At 44.9% G+C, this 16,574-nt stretch overlaps 2 protein-coding genes across 2 annotated transcripts in view; one reads left to right on the top strand and one right to left on the bottom strand.

Moving 5' to 3' along the window:
* si:dkeyp-19e1.3 (USP6 N-terminal-like protein) overlaps positions 1 to 8,714 on the top strand; it is a 15,842-nt gene extending 7,128 nt beyond the window's left edge. The window contains exons 6-12 of the mRNA XM_048257361.1: positions 332 to 380; positions 1,747 to 1,867; positions 2,658 to 2,752; positions 3,014 to 3,079; positions 3,575 to 3,674; positions 5,279 to 5,431; positions 6,175 to 8,714. Coding sequence (XP_048113318.1) covers positions 332 to 380; positions 1,747 to 1,867; positions 2,658 to 2,752; positions 3,014 to 3,079; positions 3,575 to 3,674; positions 5,279 to 5,431; positions 6,175 to 7,415 — 1,825 coding nt within the window. The 3' untranslated portion in view covers positions 7,416 to 8,714. The remainder of the gene's footprint in view (positions 1 to 331; positions 381 to 1,746; positions 1,868 to 2,657; positions 2,753 to 3,013; positions 3,080 to 3,574; positions 3,675 to 5,278; positions 5,432 to 6,174) is intronic.
* Positions 8,715 to 8,850: 136 nt separating this feature from the next.
* On the bottom strand, positions 8,851 to 16,403 carry uevld (UEV and lactate/malate dehyrogenase domains). Its single transcript, XM_048257362.1, has 12 exons — positions 16,223 to 16,403; positions 15,735 to 15,819; positions 15,469 to 15,534; positions 15,163 to 15,326; positions 14,803 to 14,944; positions 14,186 to 14,274; positions 13,917 to 14,022; positions 13,141 to 13,311; positions 12,484 to 12,657; positions 11,690 to 11,777; positions 10,960 to 11,083; positions 8,851 to 10,268 (listed from the first exon to the last, which is right to left on the bottom strand). Exons 1-12 carry the CDS (start codon positions 16,262 to 16,264, stop codon positions 10,104 to 10,106), a joined length of 1,416 nt encoding a protein of 471 aa, XP_048113319.1. The 5' UTR covers positions 16,265 to 16,403; the 3' UTR covers positions 8,851 to 10,103.
* Positions 16,404 to 16,574: the final 171 nt, after the last annotated feature.

Genomic DNA, 16,574 nt, shown 5'->3' with positions numbered 1-16,574 from the left:
TCACAACATACCACATGATTGGCGCAATGTATTCACAACATACCACACAATTGGCACGATGTATTCACATGTCGACTTTTGGAATGTGCGGGATATGTGTGGACAACTGGCATATTTGCATGTATATGGAGGATTCTTTGAGTGCTGTGTCTCCTCATTAGAAGGTCTCTGATTGTACTCTCTATTGGGTGAGTACACCTTAGTTGTGCGGATGTCCGCTACGTGTCAGCTCTCTGGCTCGCTTATTGTCTGCAGATGTGCAAATTGTATCGTTGGACGTAAAGGCTCATAGTAACCTGTTCTCTCCTCTGTCCTCTGTTCCCCCGTACAGGCAACAAGCCCTGTTCCATGTGCTGACAGCGTACTCAGTGTACAACACGGTAAGTGTGTGTGTGTGTGTGTGTGTGTGTGTGAGAGAGAGAAAGAGGGCGTGGGACAGGGGACTGTGTTTGACTGCATAAGTGTGTGTGTGTGTGTATTGTTGTTTTGTATGTGAAAGCAGGTTGCATAACGTGACATATAGTTACTGCTGTGGGGTTCAAGCCCAGCCACCACACCCTTCACCCCAGTAAATAGCACTCTGCATGCGCTCTCTAATTTATAAGGTCATGCTTAAAACACACACACACACACACACACGTTTTCCCTCTCTCTCTCTCTCTTGCACACACACACACAGACAGAGAATGGCATAGATTTATGTCTCCCTGAAGAATAACACTAAATTGCCTTTCTGCTAGCTCCTGGAAAGATACGTCCACACATTATTGCCTAATACGCAGAGACTTGTGATGTGTGTGTGTGTGTGTGTGTGTGTGTGTGACACACATCTGCTATGACCTGGATATCAGTCCCACCCATATGAGCTGGTGAGCGCTTCCCTGAAAAGTAGAGGAAGCAGGGAGGTGCAAATTCATTTGAGTCTTATCTCATATTGACAGCAGTGCATGAGGAAGAGACCTAGAGGTGTGTGTGTGTGTGTGTGTGTGTGTGTCAAAACTGAGAGTAACAGTCAAGCAGTTTTGTGTGTGTGTGTGTGTGTGTGTGTGTAAGCAGGTTAAACCCTCTGGGTACAGAGGAAGCTTATCCATGTGTTACTGTCCCTGTTTCCCCAGTGTAAAGGAAAGTGGGTCAGGGCTAGTGAGAGGGAAGGAGAGAGAGAGCAGGAGGAGAAAGAAAGGAGAGAGGGAGGAGGAGAGGAGAGGAGCAATAAGAGGAGAGCAAGAAAGAGAAGGAGAGAGGAGGAGGAGAGGAAGAGAAGGAGAGAGGAAAGAAGAAAGAGAGAAGGAGAGAGGAGGGAGGAGGGAGGAGAAAGAGAGAAGGATAAAAGAGAGGAGGGAGGGGGGGAAGAGAAGGAGAGGGAGGGAGGGAGGGGGAGGAGAAAGGGGAATTGGGGCTAAATCAGGGAGGCCGCCACCAACATTAAGACTTGACACACATGCAAGACTTTGTTAATCATCTGCACCCAGTCTTTTAGACTGCTGGTGTGTGTGTGTTTTTGTGTCTGTGTCTGTGTCTGTGTGTGTGTGTCTGTGTGCCTCTGTGAGTGTGTATGGTGTGTGTGTGTGTTCCTGCATCTATGTGCTGGTGATGGTGATGTTGATTAATTTGGTGCATAAGCCTGACCGTCATCTCTATCAATCTTTCTCTTTTCTTTTCTCTTCTCTCTTCTTTCTATCTTCTCTCTCTCTCTCTCTCTCTCTCTCTCTCTCTCTCTCTCTCTCTCTCTCTCTCTCTCTCTCTCAGGAGGTGAGCTACTGCCAGGGCATGAGCCAGATCGCCGCCATCCTGCTCATGTACATGAACGAAGAGGATGCCTTCTGGGCTCTCTCCCAGCTGCTGACCAATCAGAAGCACGCAATGCACGGTGAGACACGCCTGGCCAGCCAATCAGAGACAGCCTGAAATTTCTTTTTTGGTGAAATTCAGTAAATTGCTCCTCATGGGTCTCTGGCTGGCTGTTTGTGTGCGCTCAGTAGTTGGTGTGTTGGAACACTTTCCTGGTTTTGTAAATGAGAAACAAGATGGTTCATATTCATATATAAAGAAACACACACACACACACACACACCAGACATACCAGACCAGACACTATCTAGCCAGGTGTACAAAAAGGTGGTGAATATGGGGTCATTTCTGGATTCTTTTTTAGATAGATAGATAGATAGATAGATAGATAGATAGATAGATAGATAGATAGATAGATAGATAGATAGATAGATAGATACTTTATTGATCCCCAAGGGGAAATTCAAGAAATTTTATTTATTTATTTAAAATTGATCAGTGTTGACAAGGCATCAAAAACTCACATACTGATAAAGCTGACATCAGCAAATTATTAGCAGGAGTGATCATTGCTAGCTAGAACTATACTTAATAGCCTGTTTTTGCAACATATGATTAGTGTGAGGAATAGGTTCAGTCTATGGTTAATGTGATTGACCATTGAGCTCAAATATACAGTATAAAAAAGATAATGCCAGAATTGCAGACTGTACCATGTGATCCCTATACGGTAGTACAGAACATAGCCTAGTGTCCCTCATTGTGTTAGTTCTACTTGGAAAGCTGTTCGCTGGGTCCAGAGATACTGATACTTCCTCAGCAGTGCTGTGGTCATGAGAACCCTCCTCTTCCTCTGCATTGTTCTAAAGGGTTCTTCATCCCGGGGTTCCCCAAGCTCCACCGCTTCCAGAGCCACCATGAGCAGATCATGTCCAAACTTCTGCCCAAGCTGAAGAAACATCTGGTGAAACATCTCTCTATCACACACACACACACACACACACACACACACACACACACACACACACACACACACACACACACACACACACACACACACCACCGACACAGCACATTCACTTTCTCTCAAATAAACACATCACAGATTTTACATACTGTATACACACCCAGGTGACAAACCTCTGTTGTTCTTCACCTTGTGGTCAGTATTGGTATGACACTTACTCTGTCACTCATGCTGTCATTGTCCTAACTCTGTCCATAGGAAAGGGAGCAGATGTTAACAGGGATCTACACCACCAAGTGGTTCTTGCAGTGCTTCATTGACAGGGTGAGTTGACCTTTTTAACCACTATAGGTCAAGAGGAAGCAATAGTTCCTTATGGTACTGTCTGTGTGTGTGTGCACTGCACTGTGCATGTGTGTATGTACCCATACGAAGGCGGTTTGTCTCCAAGGGAAAGAAATTACCTTATGCTAGTCTAAGTCACCATGGTGACCAAAGGCAAAAGGAATGCTTTCAGCATCTCTAATAATAGAATTGCGCTGAAATGGGCTAAGTGTTACCACACACTCACACACACACACACACACACACACACACACACAAACATGCTGTTTATTTTCATAGGACAGGAAGTTCTGAGGTGGCTTTCTTAGGTGGAGCCTTATTAACGCATTGCAAATCGCTGTCATTCAGCCGTGTACACCACTGTGAATTGCTGTATTTATTTGTTTTATTTACTGAGACTGTTGAGTGTCCTCAGTAGAGACTGACTGTTGAGTGTCCGTCCCTCCACCCCCACCCCCACCCTTCTCTCCGTAGACTCCGATCACACTGACCCTTCGTCTGTGGGACATCTACATCCTGGAGGGGGAGCGGGTCCTCACGGCCATGGCCTACACAGCCCTCAAGCTGCACAAGAGTGAGTGTCTGAGGTCACCCAAGCAGCCCTGCCAGAGAGGGACTGGCTGCTCACTGACGTTTGTGAGAACCATGGTCACAGCAGAGGGGTGACTTGTTGCTGTTGCTATGTGGTGGTGGCATGTATTTATAGCCAATTGGAAACCATTGACTGGATATATACTGTAATATAGATGCTATGTCCAGTTCTATATATGATATATGAAACTGAGAGAGGATGTACAAGAATATTTTAGGTACTCATGTGGGAAAGATTATTTTATTGATGATGGGGGGGAAAAAGACAAAGGAGATCAATGAAGCAATTCGATATCCAATCTCCATTGTCCAATCAGCAAATCAATGTCCAAATATATGTTCATTTAACTTGGGTCCCATCAATGTCCAATCTATGTCCACTTACTCGGTCTGGTTTTCTGCACATGGATTAAGCATAGTCCAAGTCCTGAAGAGAACTTCAGTGAAGATCTCCACTGAAAAAGTGCTTTTGGTGGTGGGCTAGGCTTATTCCATGTCTGGGTAACTGGCCCTTTATGTTTTAACACATTCAGTTGTGATCAGTGGATTGGTTGTTGATTGAATTCATGTGATGCATTGGTTGAATTCATGATTCACAGGTATAATTCAAGGTTGTTTTGACTGATGCAATCTGTTGTATTGCAGTGATCAGGGATGGGCATTTATGATACATGTATTTGAAATTAGTTTTTCTCATTTGTATTTTATTGGGTTGAAAAAAATGGCTTGTATTTTGAATCAAAATACTTAGGGGTGTGTTTTTGTAGTTTAAAAATACTGCCAAATATTTTTGATAACCAATTCTTTTGGTAATGTGATGACATCATAAAAGTGCAAAACAATGATTGTAGCCTGACTGGTGCTGACCAGTTGTGACCGGCTGTGACCCTGTGCAAGATGAGTAATATGTAGGTTGCTCACACACACAATACACCCCCCCGTCTCACACAAACCTCAAGTTTCTTGAACTTTAATTATATCAGTTTTTTTCTTGAGAACTTTAATCATCGGAACACATGGAACCGCTTATGTGGTTTCCCTACAACATAACTCAAAAAGTTGCTTCATGTATCACCTTGCGGTAGAAAATTCTGGAATTGTTCAAAAAGAGTCAGTAGTCAGTCATAAATCTCAGAGAGCTTTATTCACGGCACCAGAGACTCGCGTCATGTTGCTAAAAGGCAATCCATAAGGATGTATCCCCTAACAACGACATCCGCAGAATCTCACTAAGATTAACCTGGCCGCAGTAAATAAGACCAGGGTGCTAGTTTTCTGAGAGTGGGTCCAACAGATTTCTCTCCCAAGGCCCACACAGAAGCAGCATGCTTTCACGGACACCTTGAACAGGCATTCCACAGATGTTAGCCACAAATCATCATCTCAGTTTCTGAGTGGCTACTGTATTTTGTACTTTATTTTAAAATTATTTGATATTTTATTTTAAAATAAATGTTGATGTTTATTTGCCCATCCCTGGCAGTCATACAGTTGGTTTAATCTGTTGTGCTTTAGCTAAATATGATATCTGAGGAAATGTAATTGGTCGGATGTAATGTGCTGATTCGGATTGATGTGATTGGTCAGAGCGTCTGCTGAAGATGAACCTTGAGGACCTGCGGGAGTTCCTGCAGGAGGAGATTGCCACCTCGTACTGCGTCAGCGATGACCTGGTCATCGAGCAGCTGCAGGCCTCCATGTCCGAGCTGCGCAAGATGAAGCTGGACCTGCCTCCACCAGGTACACACACACACACACTCACACACATATACATACATACATACATACATACACATATGCATACAAACACACAGTCACCACATGCAACTAACAGAGAAGTAGACTTAGGCTGCCCCTATTCCTCACACTTCACATATAAGTACTCTTTTGATCCCTGCATTTATCCCAATCTGTGAATTAGTGAAACACACACAGCACAGTGAGGTGAAGCACACACTAATACCGGCGCAGTGAGCTGCCTGCAACAACAGCGGCGCTCGGGGAGCAGTGAGGGGTTAGGTGCCTTGCTCAAGGGCACTTCAGCCGTGGCCTACCGGTCGGGGTTCGAACCGGCAACCTTCCGGTTACAAGTCCAAAGCGCTAACCAGTAGGCCACGTCTGCCCCATATGTTGCACAGACACAGGTTCCTGTTTATTAGAATAAATAGGCTCTAGTTCTAGCTAGCAATAACCACATTCTGCTAATGATTTGCTGATGTCAGCATCATCAGTATGTGTGAGCTCACTCAGTAACAAGCCCATAATCTTATATATTATTATATTATTATATATAAAACAGTTCCATTAGCTAATATGGCACATAAATACATGACTTGGCTTTGTTTTGTTAGGATTAAGCCATGGGTTCTTCTATTAGAAGCTTTACCAATTGCTCTGTTAGCTTTGAGTTACCTCTGAGAGTTCACATAGCGTAGGCGGTTTCATAATAATCATGGTTGAGTCATGTTTTTTGATATCCGCAGCAAAGGGAGATGAGCAGCCAAAGAGGCCGCTGGGTCAGGAGCGGCCAGTGCTACTGACCCCAGTACAGCCCCAGGACGTCATCTCCCCGGACAAAACCCCCTCTCCCGTCTCCCAGTCGGAGCCCAGGACCCTGGGGCATGCGGAGCCCCCACCTTTGCCCTCGCCGGACGCTGTGCTCGTGCACAGCCAGTCCCCGCCGACGCCGGAGGAACAGCCGAGTGTGGCTCCGCCACCAAGCAGCAGTAGTACGGTGACCGTCAGTGGACGAAACGAAGCGAAAGGTCAGGGGAACGGTGGCACCGTCGCGGCTCCGGAGTGGCCGCCGCCTCCCTGCCAGCCCCCGGAGCCGGACAGGCGCAGCGTGGACTCGCTCAACCTCCCGGACCTGCCGCCGCCACCTCCACTGTACAGCGACGAGCCGCAGCCCCCAGGGCGGCCGTCTGCCGTCTGCCCGGGCGGCTTCCCCGGCACGCCCGAGCCGCTGGCGCTGATCCTGGAGGAGCCGGGCGCCCGCATCGCACTCCAGCCGCCCCGCTTTCCCATGAGCCTCGGCGTGCCCTCGCCCATGGGCGACCGCCGGCCCTCCAACACGTCGCAGTACGACAACCTCTCGGAGGGCGAGCCGCGGGCCGACACAGAGGACGAGGAGGAGGAGGACCGCTACCTGCAGAGGCTCCTGGAGCAGGCGGCCGGCCTGGCCCACAGCCCCAGCTCAGCTGCGGGCTCCAGGCAGCAGCAAGCACGGAGCCGCGGCCTGCCTCCACCCCCACCCGCCAGAGACCTCTCCTCTTACACTCTCCCCCCGCCCCCGCCCAGCTTCTGTGTCCCAGACAAGCCCCCCACCCCACCTCCAGGATTCCGCACCCCTACGCCCCCCCACCTGCCCCAGGAGCTGGAGTACCAGGGCCAAGACAGCTGGGTCACTCCGGACTCCGTGTTCCCCTTGCCACCACCCTGCTTTGCTGACCGCCTCTCCCTGACCCCAACGCCGCCGCCTCCACCCTCCACCACCTCTCCCAGACCCTGTGTCCACTCCGCCAGCAGAGAGGCCCTCCGGCTGGGGGCTATGGGCCACCGCGGGTCCCCCTCCTCAGGGCTGCGAATGCCCCCGGGGCCTCCACCCGCCTCCCTGAAACCCACCGTACAACCCCCAGGTGCCCGCGCAGCACTCACACCCGACACGGACTTCTACCGCCTGCACGCGACCACCCACCAGCTACCAAAGTCGGTGACCTTCTAGGAGCCATACTAGTCTTACCACCAATGACCCTTCCTTTACTTTTCATGTGTATTTATACTGTTTTAGCTATTCAGTATGTTCTGCAAAATTTGGTAGACAGCAAAAAGAGAAGTGTTTTGTTTTAGTTTTTATGAACATTTTCTTACTTGGGGATCAAACGTTTTATAAATATTTTTCATTCAGAAGCTGGACTTGTATGAAGGGCATATTTAATTTTAAGTTGTATGTGTGTTTGTAGAGAGTTTGAAATTATTGTGTGTGTGTGTGAGTATGTGTGTCCTTGAATGCAAAGAAAGGTCATGAATGCTTAACCTATGCTTAAGTGTTAGTATGAGTGAACTCCCTTAAGCAGTATTAATACAAGAAGCACCGAGAAATCACTTCTCCACTCTATCAGGCTGTATTGAATCCAACAAGGCACTCCTGTTTGAAGCCCTAACTGGTCATCTCCAGAAATGCCCCCCACTTCCTCTGCCCACCAGCCTGGTGCTGTGTGAGCAGGTTCACCGATGTCCTCCCAGTGTCCACAGCCTGCCATGCCCGTATTAGCAGACGCTAGCGGCTCTGCTGTTTGTCACGCATATCGTCATGGAAGTCGCACCTTTTAAATGTGCACCACCACGCACACACACTCGCACAACCACGCAGAAACTAATCTGTTATCACTTCCTGTTTGCTAGCGTGTTGGCTATGAGCAATACTTCCTGAGTTCTGCAGTCATCCTCTTTTTTTTGTTTTCGTTTGAAATTGTAAATGTAACATTTTTCTAGTCTTGGCTTTGTTTTGATATTACAGTGAGCTTTATTAAAAAAGGAATACTATAAGCCAAATGTAAATAGGATGGTGGTTATATATATATATATATATATATATATAGAAGACACTTTTCGATATCGTACTGAACTAAGGCGTCAACCAGGGGATGTCCCAGTAGTGTGTAGATGGGTGTCTGCTGTGCTCACGCTACCATTATATCAGATGTCCGACAGGAGTGTAACAGCCAAGTGCCATTTCTGAAGCAATAGCGCCACCTGGAGGAGGCATCATTTATTGGTGTTCTGAAGTTCATGTTTTCTTTTTTTTGTTCTCATGAAGGTCATATAATGCTTTATTAATTTATAATGTTGTCTGTTTTTTATATTTCTTTTCTACTCATGTTTGTGTTTTGTGTACAGGAAGTATTTAAGTTTTCAGCACGAGTGTCTCAGGTGCATCCTCTTGTTAAGGAGAGGAACCAACCCAAAGGCTGTTGAATGGTGTGATATCACATTAGAAAAAAAAGAGAAAGCTTTACTTCTGTGTGTGCTTGCTGTGTGTTCTTACAGCATTTTTTACTTGTATTTATATATATATATATATATATACACATACACACACACATTCATCTGACACAGTTTACAATCATAAAATGTATATATTTTATTGGCATGTCTCATATATTGCTTTGGAATTTCCCCAGTTTCTCTGCCTGGTAAAAACATGATCTCTGACGACAGTCTCTTAAGACCATATACTATATTGCCTCTTATAAACTAGCTGAGACTTCCATCAGAGTGTATTAGACAATCATTGTATATCAACTCTTGACAATTACGCCACCCTCCACCACCAAAATATATATCAGCAGGTTCTGTACCAGACTCACCTCTTGTTAAGATCTGAGCATTTCATTGACCAGACTGAAAGGCCCAATAATGTATCACATTAACTTTAACTAGACAAAAACACATACTGGACTGCTTAATAAACAGTAATGTGAAGGCCACAACCCGTGTTGCCAGACAAGGTAAAAACACGTTGACTAAAGGTAGTGTTAGTAACGGCTAAAAGCCAAAACACATTTACAAAGCATGATGGGACATTTACAAAATAAATTGTTGCATGTAAACATTTAAAATAGGAGTGTGGAGTCTTTGGAGTCAGTTATAGCTCTGGGCGTGTTGAACATGCACATTAGGCTACTGTAAAAGTGCAAAGTTACAGCATCTTGTGTTTAAGGCAAAATATTGAGCTTTACATATAAATACATTTTTAATAGTGCAGGCATAATTAAATATACATGGGCACAGTGCCAACTGTGGTTCAGGCACAATGAAATAGGCACACTAAAAACACCGCAATGACTCCAGTTACTTCAGTTCACCTGTGATCCATCTGTGCATATCTACGCAATTACTCCAGACTGCTGGTGTCCGTCAACACAGTCAGCCGCCCTTTGAGGGACCTGAGTGTGTGTGTGTGTGTGTGTGTGTGTGTGTGTGTGGAACCCATGAATCCCTTGCTATCCCAAGTGAACTACTACAGTAGTGGATAGCCAGGGGCATGTTTCCCAAAACCATAGTAATTTCCCATTGCCAACCAACTAAGTTGCAAACAGGTTAGCAACTATGGTTTTGGGAAACACCCCAGAGTGGGAGTGTTGAAAGAGCTGGGTTGTTGATGAAGTAATAGAGTGAAGTCCTATCAATCCTTCAATAACGTCAGAAATCCTTAAGGGTGCCACAGGGAAGAAAGGGATGAGGCCTTAGGGTGGGTGAGGGGGTTCTGAGGCCTTAGGGTGGGTGAGGGGGTTCTAAGGTCTTAGGGTGGGTGAGGGGGTTCTGAGGCCTTAGGGTGGGTGAGGGGGGTTCTAAGGTCTTAGGGTGGGTGAGGGGGTTCTGAGGCCTTAGGGTGGGTGTAGGGGGGTTGTTAGAGCTTGAGCTGGGACATGAGGCTGTCCAGTGATGAGACGCTCTTCTTCAGCTTGCTGTCGTCCTCCTGGCCCAGGGTGACCCCAGCCAGTCGAGTGGAACCAGAGGCACCCAACACACAGGGCAGGCTGAGGAACACCGCTGCACTGATGCCACCCCAGCCCTGACCAAACACACACAATAAAACATTTAACTCATGGACAATAAAAAAATATATACAAAACACAACCACACAGCATAAAACATACAAACTAGACATTAAACATTTAGGCACCCATACACATACACACACACACACACACAATATACAATTTATATGAATACACAAACAATACTAGCTAATATAATATACAAAACATTACATTATTCATGGATGCACACACAAATCACAAACACATACACACACACACGTAACACACAACCATGCAAACACAAACAGAGAGCACAGGTTTGATATCAATAGGTGCAGTATATGAGGATATAGATCTCACTACCACTGCTGCCAGGTCAAAGATAATGGGATTTAAACATCCTATAAGTTTGGCCTGGTGGGTTTAATACTGCTATACAATCCATCAGACTGTACATATATGCTTTGATTTAACTGGCATTAAACAAATGTCAGCTTGAAAATGGAATTTTAAAAACAGGTGCCATCTCTGTGTGATAGTGCATGTCACTGAGCTAGAAAATGTGCTTGCTCAAAGGCCTGCTTGCACCCTGACCTGGTTTGTTACATCAAGTGCTTTCTTAGTACATCAAAGCAAACACACGCAAGCATTTGACCTTTTCCCCAACCATCTGAAGCAAAAAAGGTGGTCAGAGGTGAGACCATGAGGGGGATTTGAGAGTACCTGAGCCAGAGTGGTGACAGAGTGGGTCTTCTTCTGGTCAGTAATGATGCTGTGGGTGATGTCAGCGACTGATAGCGCCATTGACCATGACCGCTGTCCTTTCCCCTTCAGCAACTCAAACCCTCTACGGGCAGAAAACACAAATACCAGTACAGTAATTTCCGTCTTCATAATCCACACTATGAAACCATACCACAGTATACAATAGTATAAAACCATATGATCATCATCGGGCTGTGATGTAGTGGTGATAGCAAGCATTGGCATTCAAAAAATGGTGGGCTTGAGTTCTATACCCGAATACTGCTAGTTCCTGTTGCTTTAGATAAAAAGCTACAGTACACTTACTTTTCTTTTACTTGACTCACTTGTACTACTCACTAGCAGTCTCATAAGGACTCATTTTAGCTTGTGCATTGCAGAATAACAATCACTTTATTCATCAAGTGCACAGCGTATGTAGTAATATGATTTGGTGATGCGGTACAGTGAAACAACAATAGAATAAGAGAGAAAAACAACGCTGACCATAAATAACTGACTGAAACATTAAACAGTACTGAGAATACTATATACAAACATATGCAACCCTGTAATCTTACACAAGTCATGCATTTGTTTCTGCCACTGCTGTTTGTTTCATTATTTGTTTGTTTGCAGTTACATACTCTTCGTGCACAGCAATGCTGATATGAAGGTGCATTTCAGGCTTAAATTCCTTAGTAGTTACCTGTCAATCAGTGGCTTGGTTGAGTTAGACACAGGACGGAGTTCAGGGTGCACGCCAAAACCAGTGGTCAAATTACTCCACACACCCACTGCAAACACAACAGCACATTAGACAGTCATCTGAGGGGTACTCCAAGTATGTGGCATAGTGACAAAATTGGGTAAGTTAATTCAGGGGGTATGTAGTAAACCTCTTAACAGATCAATTCTACTGCTTATATTTGCTAGGAAAACGAAGCAATAAGGCTCTTCTATTATAGCCTGGTTCCGCCCTCCTACGTACTTTTGCTCAATTTTCATTTTCCTTCAGTACATCGTCTGGGATTTGGGTATATTCGCGGGTTTTCTCAGGCCAAATTTTACCTGTCCAATCAGCGAACAGAGGGGGTGGCTGAGAACGATGACGTTGAGGTTGTGCGCTAGTTTGAGCATAACATACGTCACGACCAAACATTAGCGATTGGTTACGGCAGATCCAGAGTGGCTCTGGGCAGATCCAATAGTTTTAAACTTCAACAGAGTACTCGCCTTCAAGGAAGTTAACGCTTGGCAATGGAAAGTGGCCAGACTCTCTGTACATTATGCACTTCAGGAGTCTGGTAGGTCCAGGCTACTTCTATTAGGCAGTTTGTCAATAAACCATGGAATTGGTCCATATACAGTATAGTCCAACAGGGGAAAGGGATTTTTTTTGAAACTCGTATTCAAAATGGCCACCAAACAAACCCCATGTGACATTGGTTGACCTTGGCAACATCAACATTCTTAACTAGACACCATTAGGAGTCTCCTCACCCTTGTTGTCAGACATCTCACCGATCACCCACGGCTGTCTGCCTGTGCTGTTGGCCACCAGAGTCACGTTGAAGATGTGCGCGAGGCGCTCCGACTCCAAGTTGCAGCCCGCACCAATGACATGGGTGGGGGGAAGCCCGCTCTGCCTCCACGCCACGTGAGTCATGATCTCCACTGTGTCCAGACACAGGGGCCAGTCAGTCAGGCAGGCAGATTCCAGAAAACAAGCAAGACTAAGGAATAACTCAACTCACTGCAAACAGAACATGGCAACTAATACTTTGTACGAATATGGTTGTCACACATTAAGCTAATGTTGTCCTATGATATCAATCATATACACACATATGTTTGTTTGTACTGAACAACCAGATATGCAGCTAAATGTATATAAGATTAAGGTTAAGGTCACTTTATTAGGTCTCCCAAGGGAGAAATTGGTTTCGGATAAGGATAAAGGCTGCCACAACCAATACTAAATAAAACATAGGACACAGCACATGTAATACAAATAGATTAATCTTCAGCCAAACCCCTGTCAGAAACCCATGCCCTTCTGCTGCCCTATGAGTAGAGGAATGGGCTGTGACTATAGGGTTGTGACCAAAGATTCTAAGCGCTACGTGCTCCGTTCTAGAATCTTTGGTTGTGACTGACCTGGCTGGGAGGCGATAAGGAGCACAGCGTTGGGGCTGAGGCGGGCCAGGCCTGGGATGATGGCCCTGTACATGTCCACATTAGTCTGCACCACGCCAGCATAGGTCTGCTCGTTGCTCCACGCGTTCGCAGTAACTACCACCACCTTGGAGCCAGCGGAGGCTGACAGGTCTGCCAGAGCAGGAGATAAACAAGTAAACAAACAACGTAAACACATCAGAGGGGTATATTATGATATTATCAGAAGGGTACATTATGATATTATCTGAGGGGTACATTATGAAACAAGATGTGGTATGTTGAATCTAAAGCCCGACGTGCGTTCAAATTGGACAAGCAGATGCAAAATTCCATGGCTATTGCCTTGTTGCTTGCCAGTTTGCTTACAGTCAAATGCGAACAAGTGGCAATTTTTACATAACAACGTTCAGATTTAAAAGTTCAAAGAAAACAAAGTCCGCCAGCAACGTTCACCTCTATTTTCACGTTTGAACGTACAGTACTTCAGGCTTAGTGCTTAACATCCCACTAACCATGTTTTGCCGTCGATGTTCAACAAGCTGCCAGCTTCCACAGCCCTTACAGTGGCCTACATAGTGATGCAAACCCACATTCATGGATGGCATCTTGAGAATGCGTTTTAGTTCTAAATGACCGGGCAGAAACTGTACTTGATTGTGTGTGCAAAATGAAGGGCAGAAAGAGTACAAGATGTGATGGCCCAAAATGCCACAGTATACTGGATGTGTTCAATATCTAGTTGCCGACAACAGTACCTTTGGAAACTTCCACTTTAGGCAAATTGAAGATCTCTAGATCCATTGTCCCACTTTTTGAGGAGCTTTCTGGAATGTCAATCAAAACCAGTTTGTCCACACCTCCCTGGAAAAAAAGACGCAAAGGGTTTACTGACAATGAGTCTTTAGGAATTTCTTTGAATGATTGCCACGCACACTTAATGCAAAAGGGTCTACTCCTATTTTGATTTCTATATCCTATTTCTATTTAGACCCTAGGAGTCAGCTGATAAATGAATGCCACTGACCTTAGCCATGATACTCAATACAGTGGCCATCCCAAGGTCTCCACTTCCGATTACTGTGACTTTACTGACGGAGTCTAATCGGTCTCCACCTGTGGAGGAAAACAAAATAGGCCATCTGAACTTCTGTTTGAATTCAGGGTAGCTCCCAAGAAGACATGTATAGACTCTAATAAGGTACAGAAACAGAGAGTGCTACAGAAACAGAGAGTGCTACAGAAACATTGTGGATTGTATGTTAAACAACTGGGTCATTCTTACTGTTGTATATTAAAGGAGAATTCTGGCGATTTTTCACATAGATCTCTCTTCCTCAAGGTCACCGAGTACTGTTGGTACGAAAAAAATGAAAACAATCGGTTCTATCTAGCTGTAGTTACTGCAGCCAACAGCTAGAACTGTCAGGCAGCTACAGCGCTACACTCTGGGGGGATGAACATGGGGGCTCATAAACATGCCCCCAGAGTGTATCAACAATCATTTTGTGTTCGTACCGACAGTACTCGGTGACCTCGAGAAACAGAGATCTATGTGAAAAATTGCTGAAAATCTCCTTTAACACACTATGTCAAATTTGTTGACACAGACAAGTGTGAAGTACAATGCATCTGTCTCCTAACCGTCATGCATTTTGAGCTTGGAGACGTAAGCAAGCAGGTCATTGGGGTCTTCGGCCTCTCCAGAGGGCTTGGTGCTCAGCGGTGGATCCTCCTCAAACTTGGCAATCATCTGTGCCAGTAGCCCATTCACAGATGTCTTGGGCTTAGGGCAAAAATATCACCAATCAGACAAAATCGATGATTGTAACATTTGTTTCATGCATAACAAGATCAATTTAAGTTTTTCACATCTCATCACATCACTACACACACACACACACACACACACACTTCTCTCATTACAATATCTAGGCATTTGTTATTCTTCACTCAGTTAAGCAAAATTGCATAGACCATCATGTCGATCTCAGCATCTCTTACATGGTCCCAGTTGGACAACGATGGAAGGTGTATTCGGCCCCGTGCGTCCACGTGCCGCCCCTCTCGAATCACCATGTTTGCCGTGGGCCTCAGCATACACACCGGGGGAGTGAAAGGGAATGACTCTAGCAGCCACATCAGGATGGGAAGGTTGTATGATCGGCCTGATGACACCAGAGGAATCACAACCACACACATAATCACAAATGTCTCCCAAGTGCAATGGGTTTCACTGGGTTTGTTTTACAATACAGAACTTGTCTTTTACTTGAATCATTTTCTACAAGATCCTGTATAGTTTCTCACCTTCATATTTTACCGGGATGTTGCCAACCACTTTCAGCAGGTCTTTTTGCAATCTGTCAGTGGATACTAAGACGGACATAAGATCAAAGCATGATAATTCCATTAATTTGCTGAGCAGTGTTGAATGGAAGGGAGCCAATTCCTTAGTCTATCCATCTTCACTTTTACAGAATCCTCTGAGAATCCGTATTCACTGTTAGCATACTGGTTGAACTTGCCTATGGCTTGCTGCGGCACCTAAGATGGTTTACAATAATGACACTTACCGAAAGACCCAACGTGAATATCCATGTCAGGGTGAACCCGGTGTACTTTCTGAAGCTCCTCAATAGCACTATCGTGAAATTTGTACTGCAAATGGAAGTAACGATGAGGTTAAAATGACAATGGTTTTGTAATTCTGCTAATAGGCTACGCACACTAACGTCACAACTCTACCACTAGACTGTGGTGTGTAGTTGACAACCAAGGTTAAATTAAAATATTTAGGTAGTTAGCCACGTAACTGAAGACTTTATGGAATAACATTACAAGTAGCAATCCAGTTATAAACATAGCATGCTAGGCTGTGAAGAATCTAGTTTAACCGGTAACGTTAGTTTGAACAAGCGATTTACGGAAAGCCCAAACTCATGACCGAAACCAGGATAAAAAAGACTTAACTATCATATAATACGCTTTCGTTTATTACATTAACTAACGTTATGGCTAAAAAAAGAAGTTGATGTCAACAAATTCTGAGAATTGAACAAACCTTTGAAAGTATCTTTTTCACTGGTTCCGAATTTAGATCCATGATTGTACACCAGTAATTTGATTGTCGGTGTTCCAAACCTTACAAAAATAAATCTCTAAACTTTCGCAGAAGCCCTGTACGCGCGGCTAGCTGTCAGAAACTGGAAAACTTCCTTAAACTTAAATGAACGCCCCATATCTACGGTGCACCGTAAGGCGAGAAAATATTCACACTGCTGTGGACTATATACAAATACATCCACTATTGACATACAAGTTAAATGATCAATTATTAATCCAATATTCACTGATCAACTTATACATTAATCAAATGCAAGCCAATCTTCCCATTACATTTTCCATCATGGGAA

Source organism: Alosa alosa, chromosome 11 (assembly GCF_017589495.1).
Source record: "Alosa alosa isolate M-15738 ecotype Scorff River chromosome 11, AALO_Geno_1.1, whole genome shotgun sequence".
Classification (NCBI taxonomy): domain Eukaryota; kingdom Metazoa; phylum Chordata; class Actinopteri; order Clupeiformes; family Clupeidae; genus Alosa; species Alosa alosa.
The sequence above is the reverse complement of the archived record's forward strand: the minus strand, read 5'-3'. Positions and strand labels throughout refer to the sequence as shown.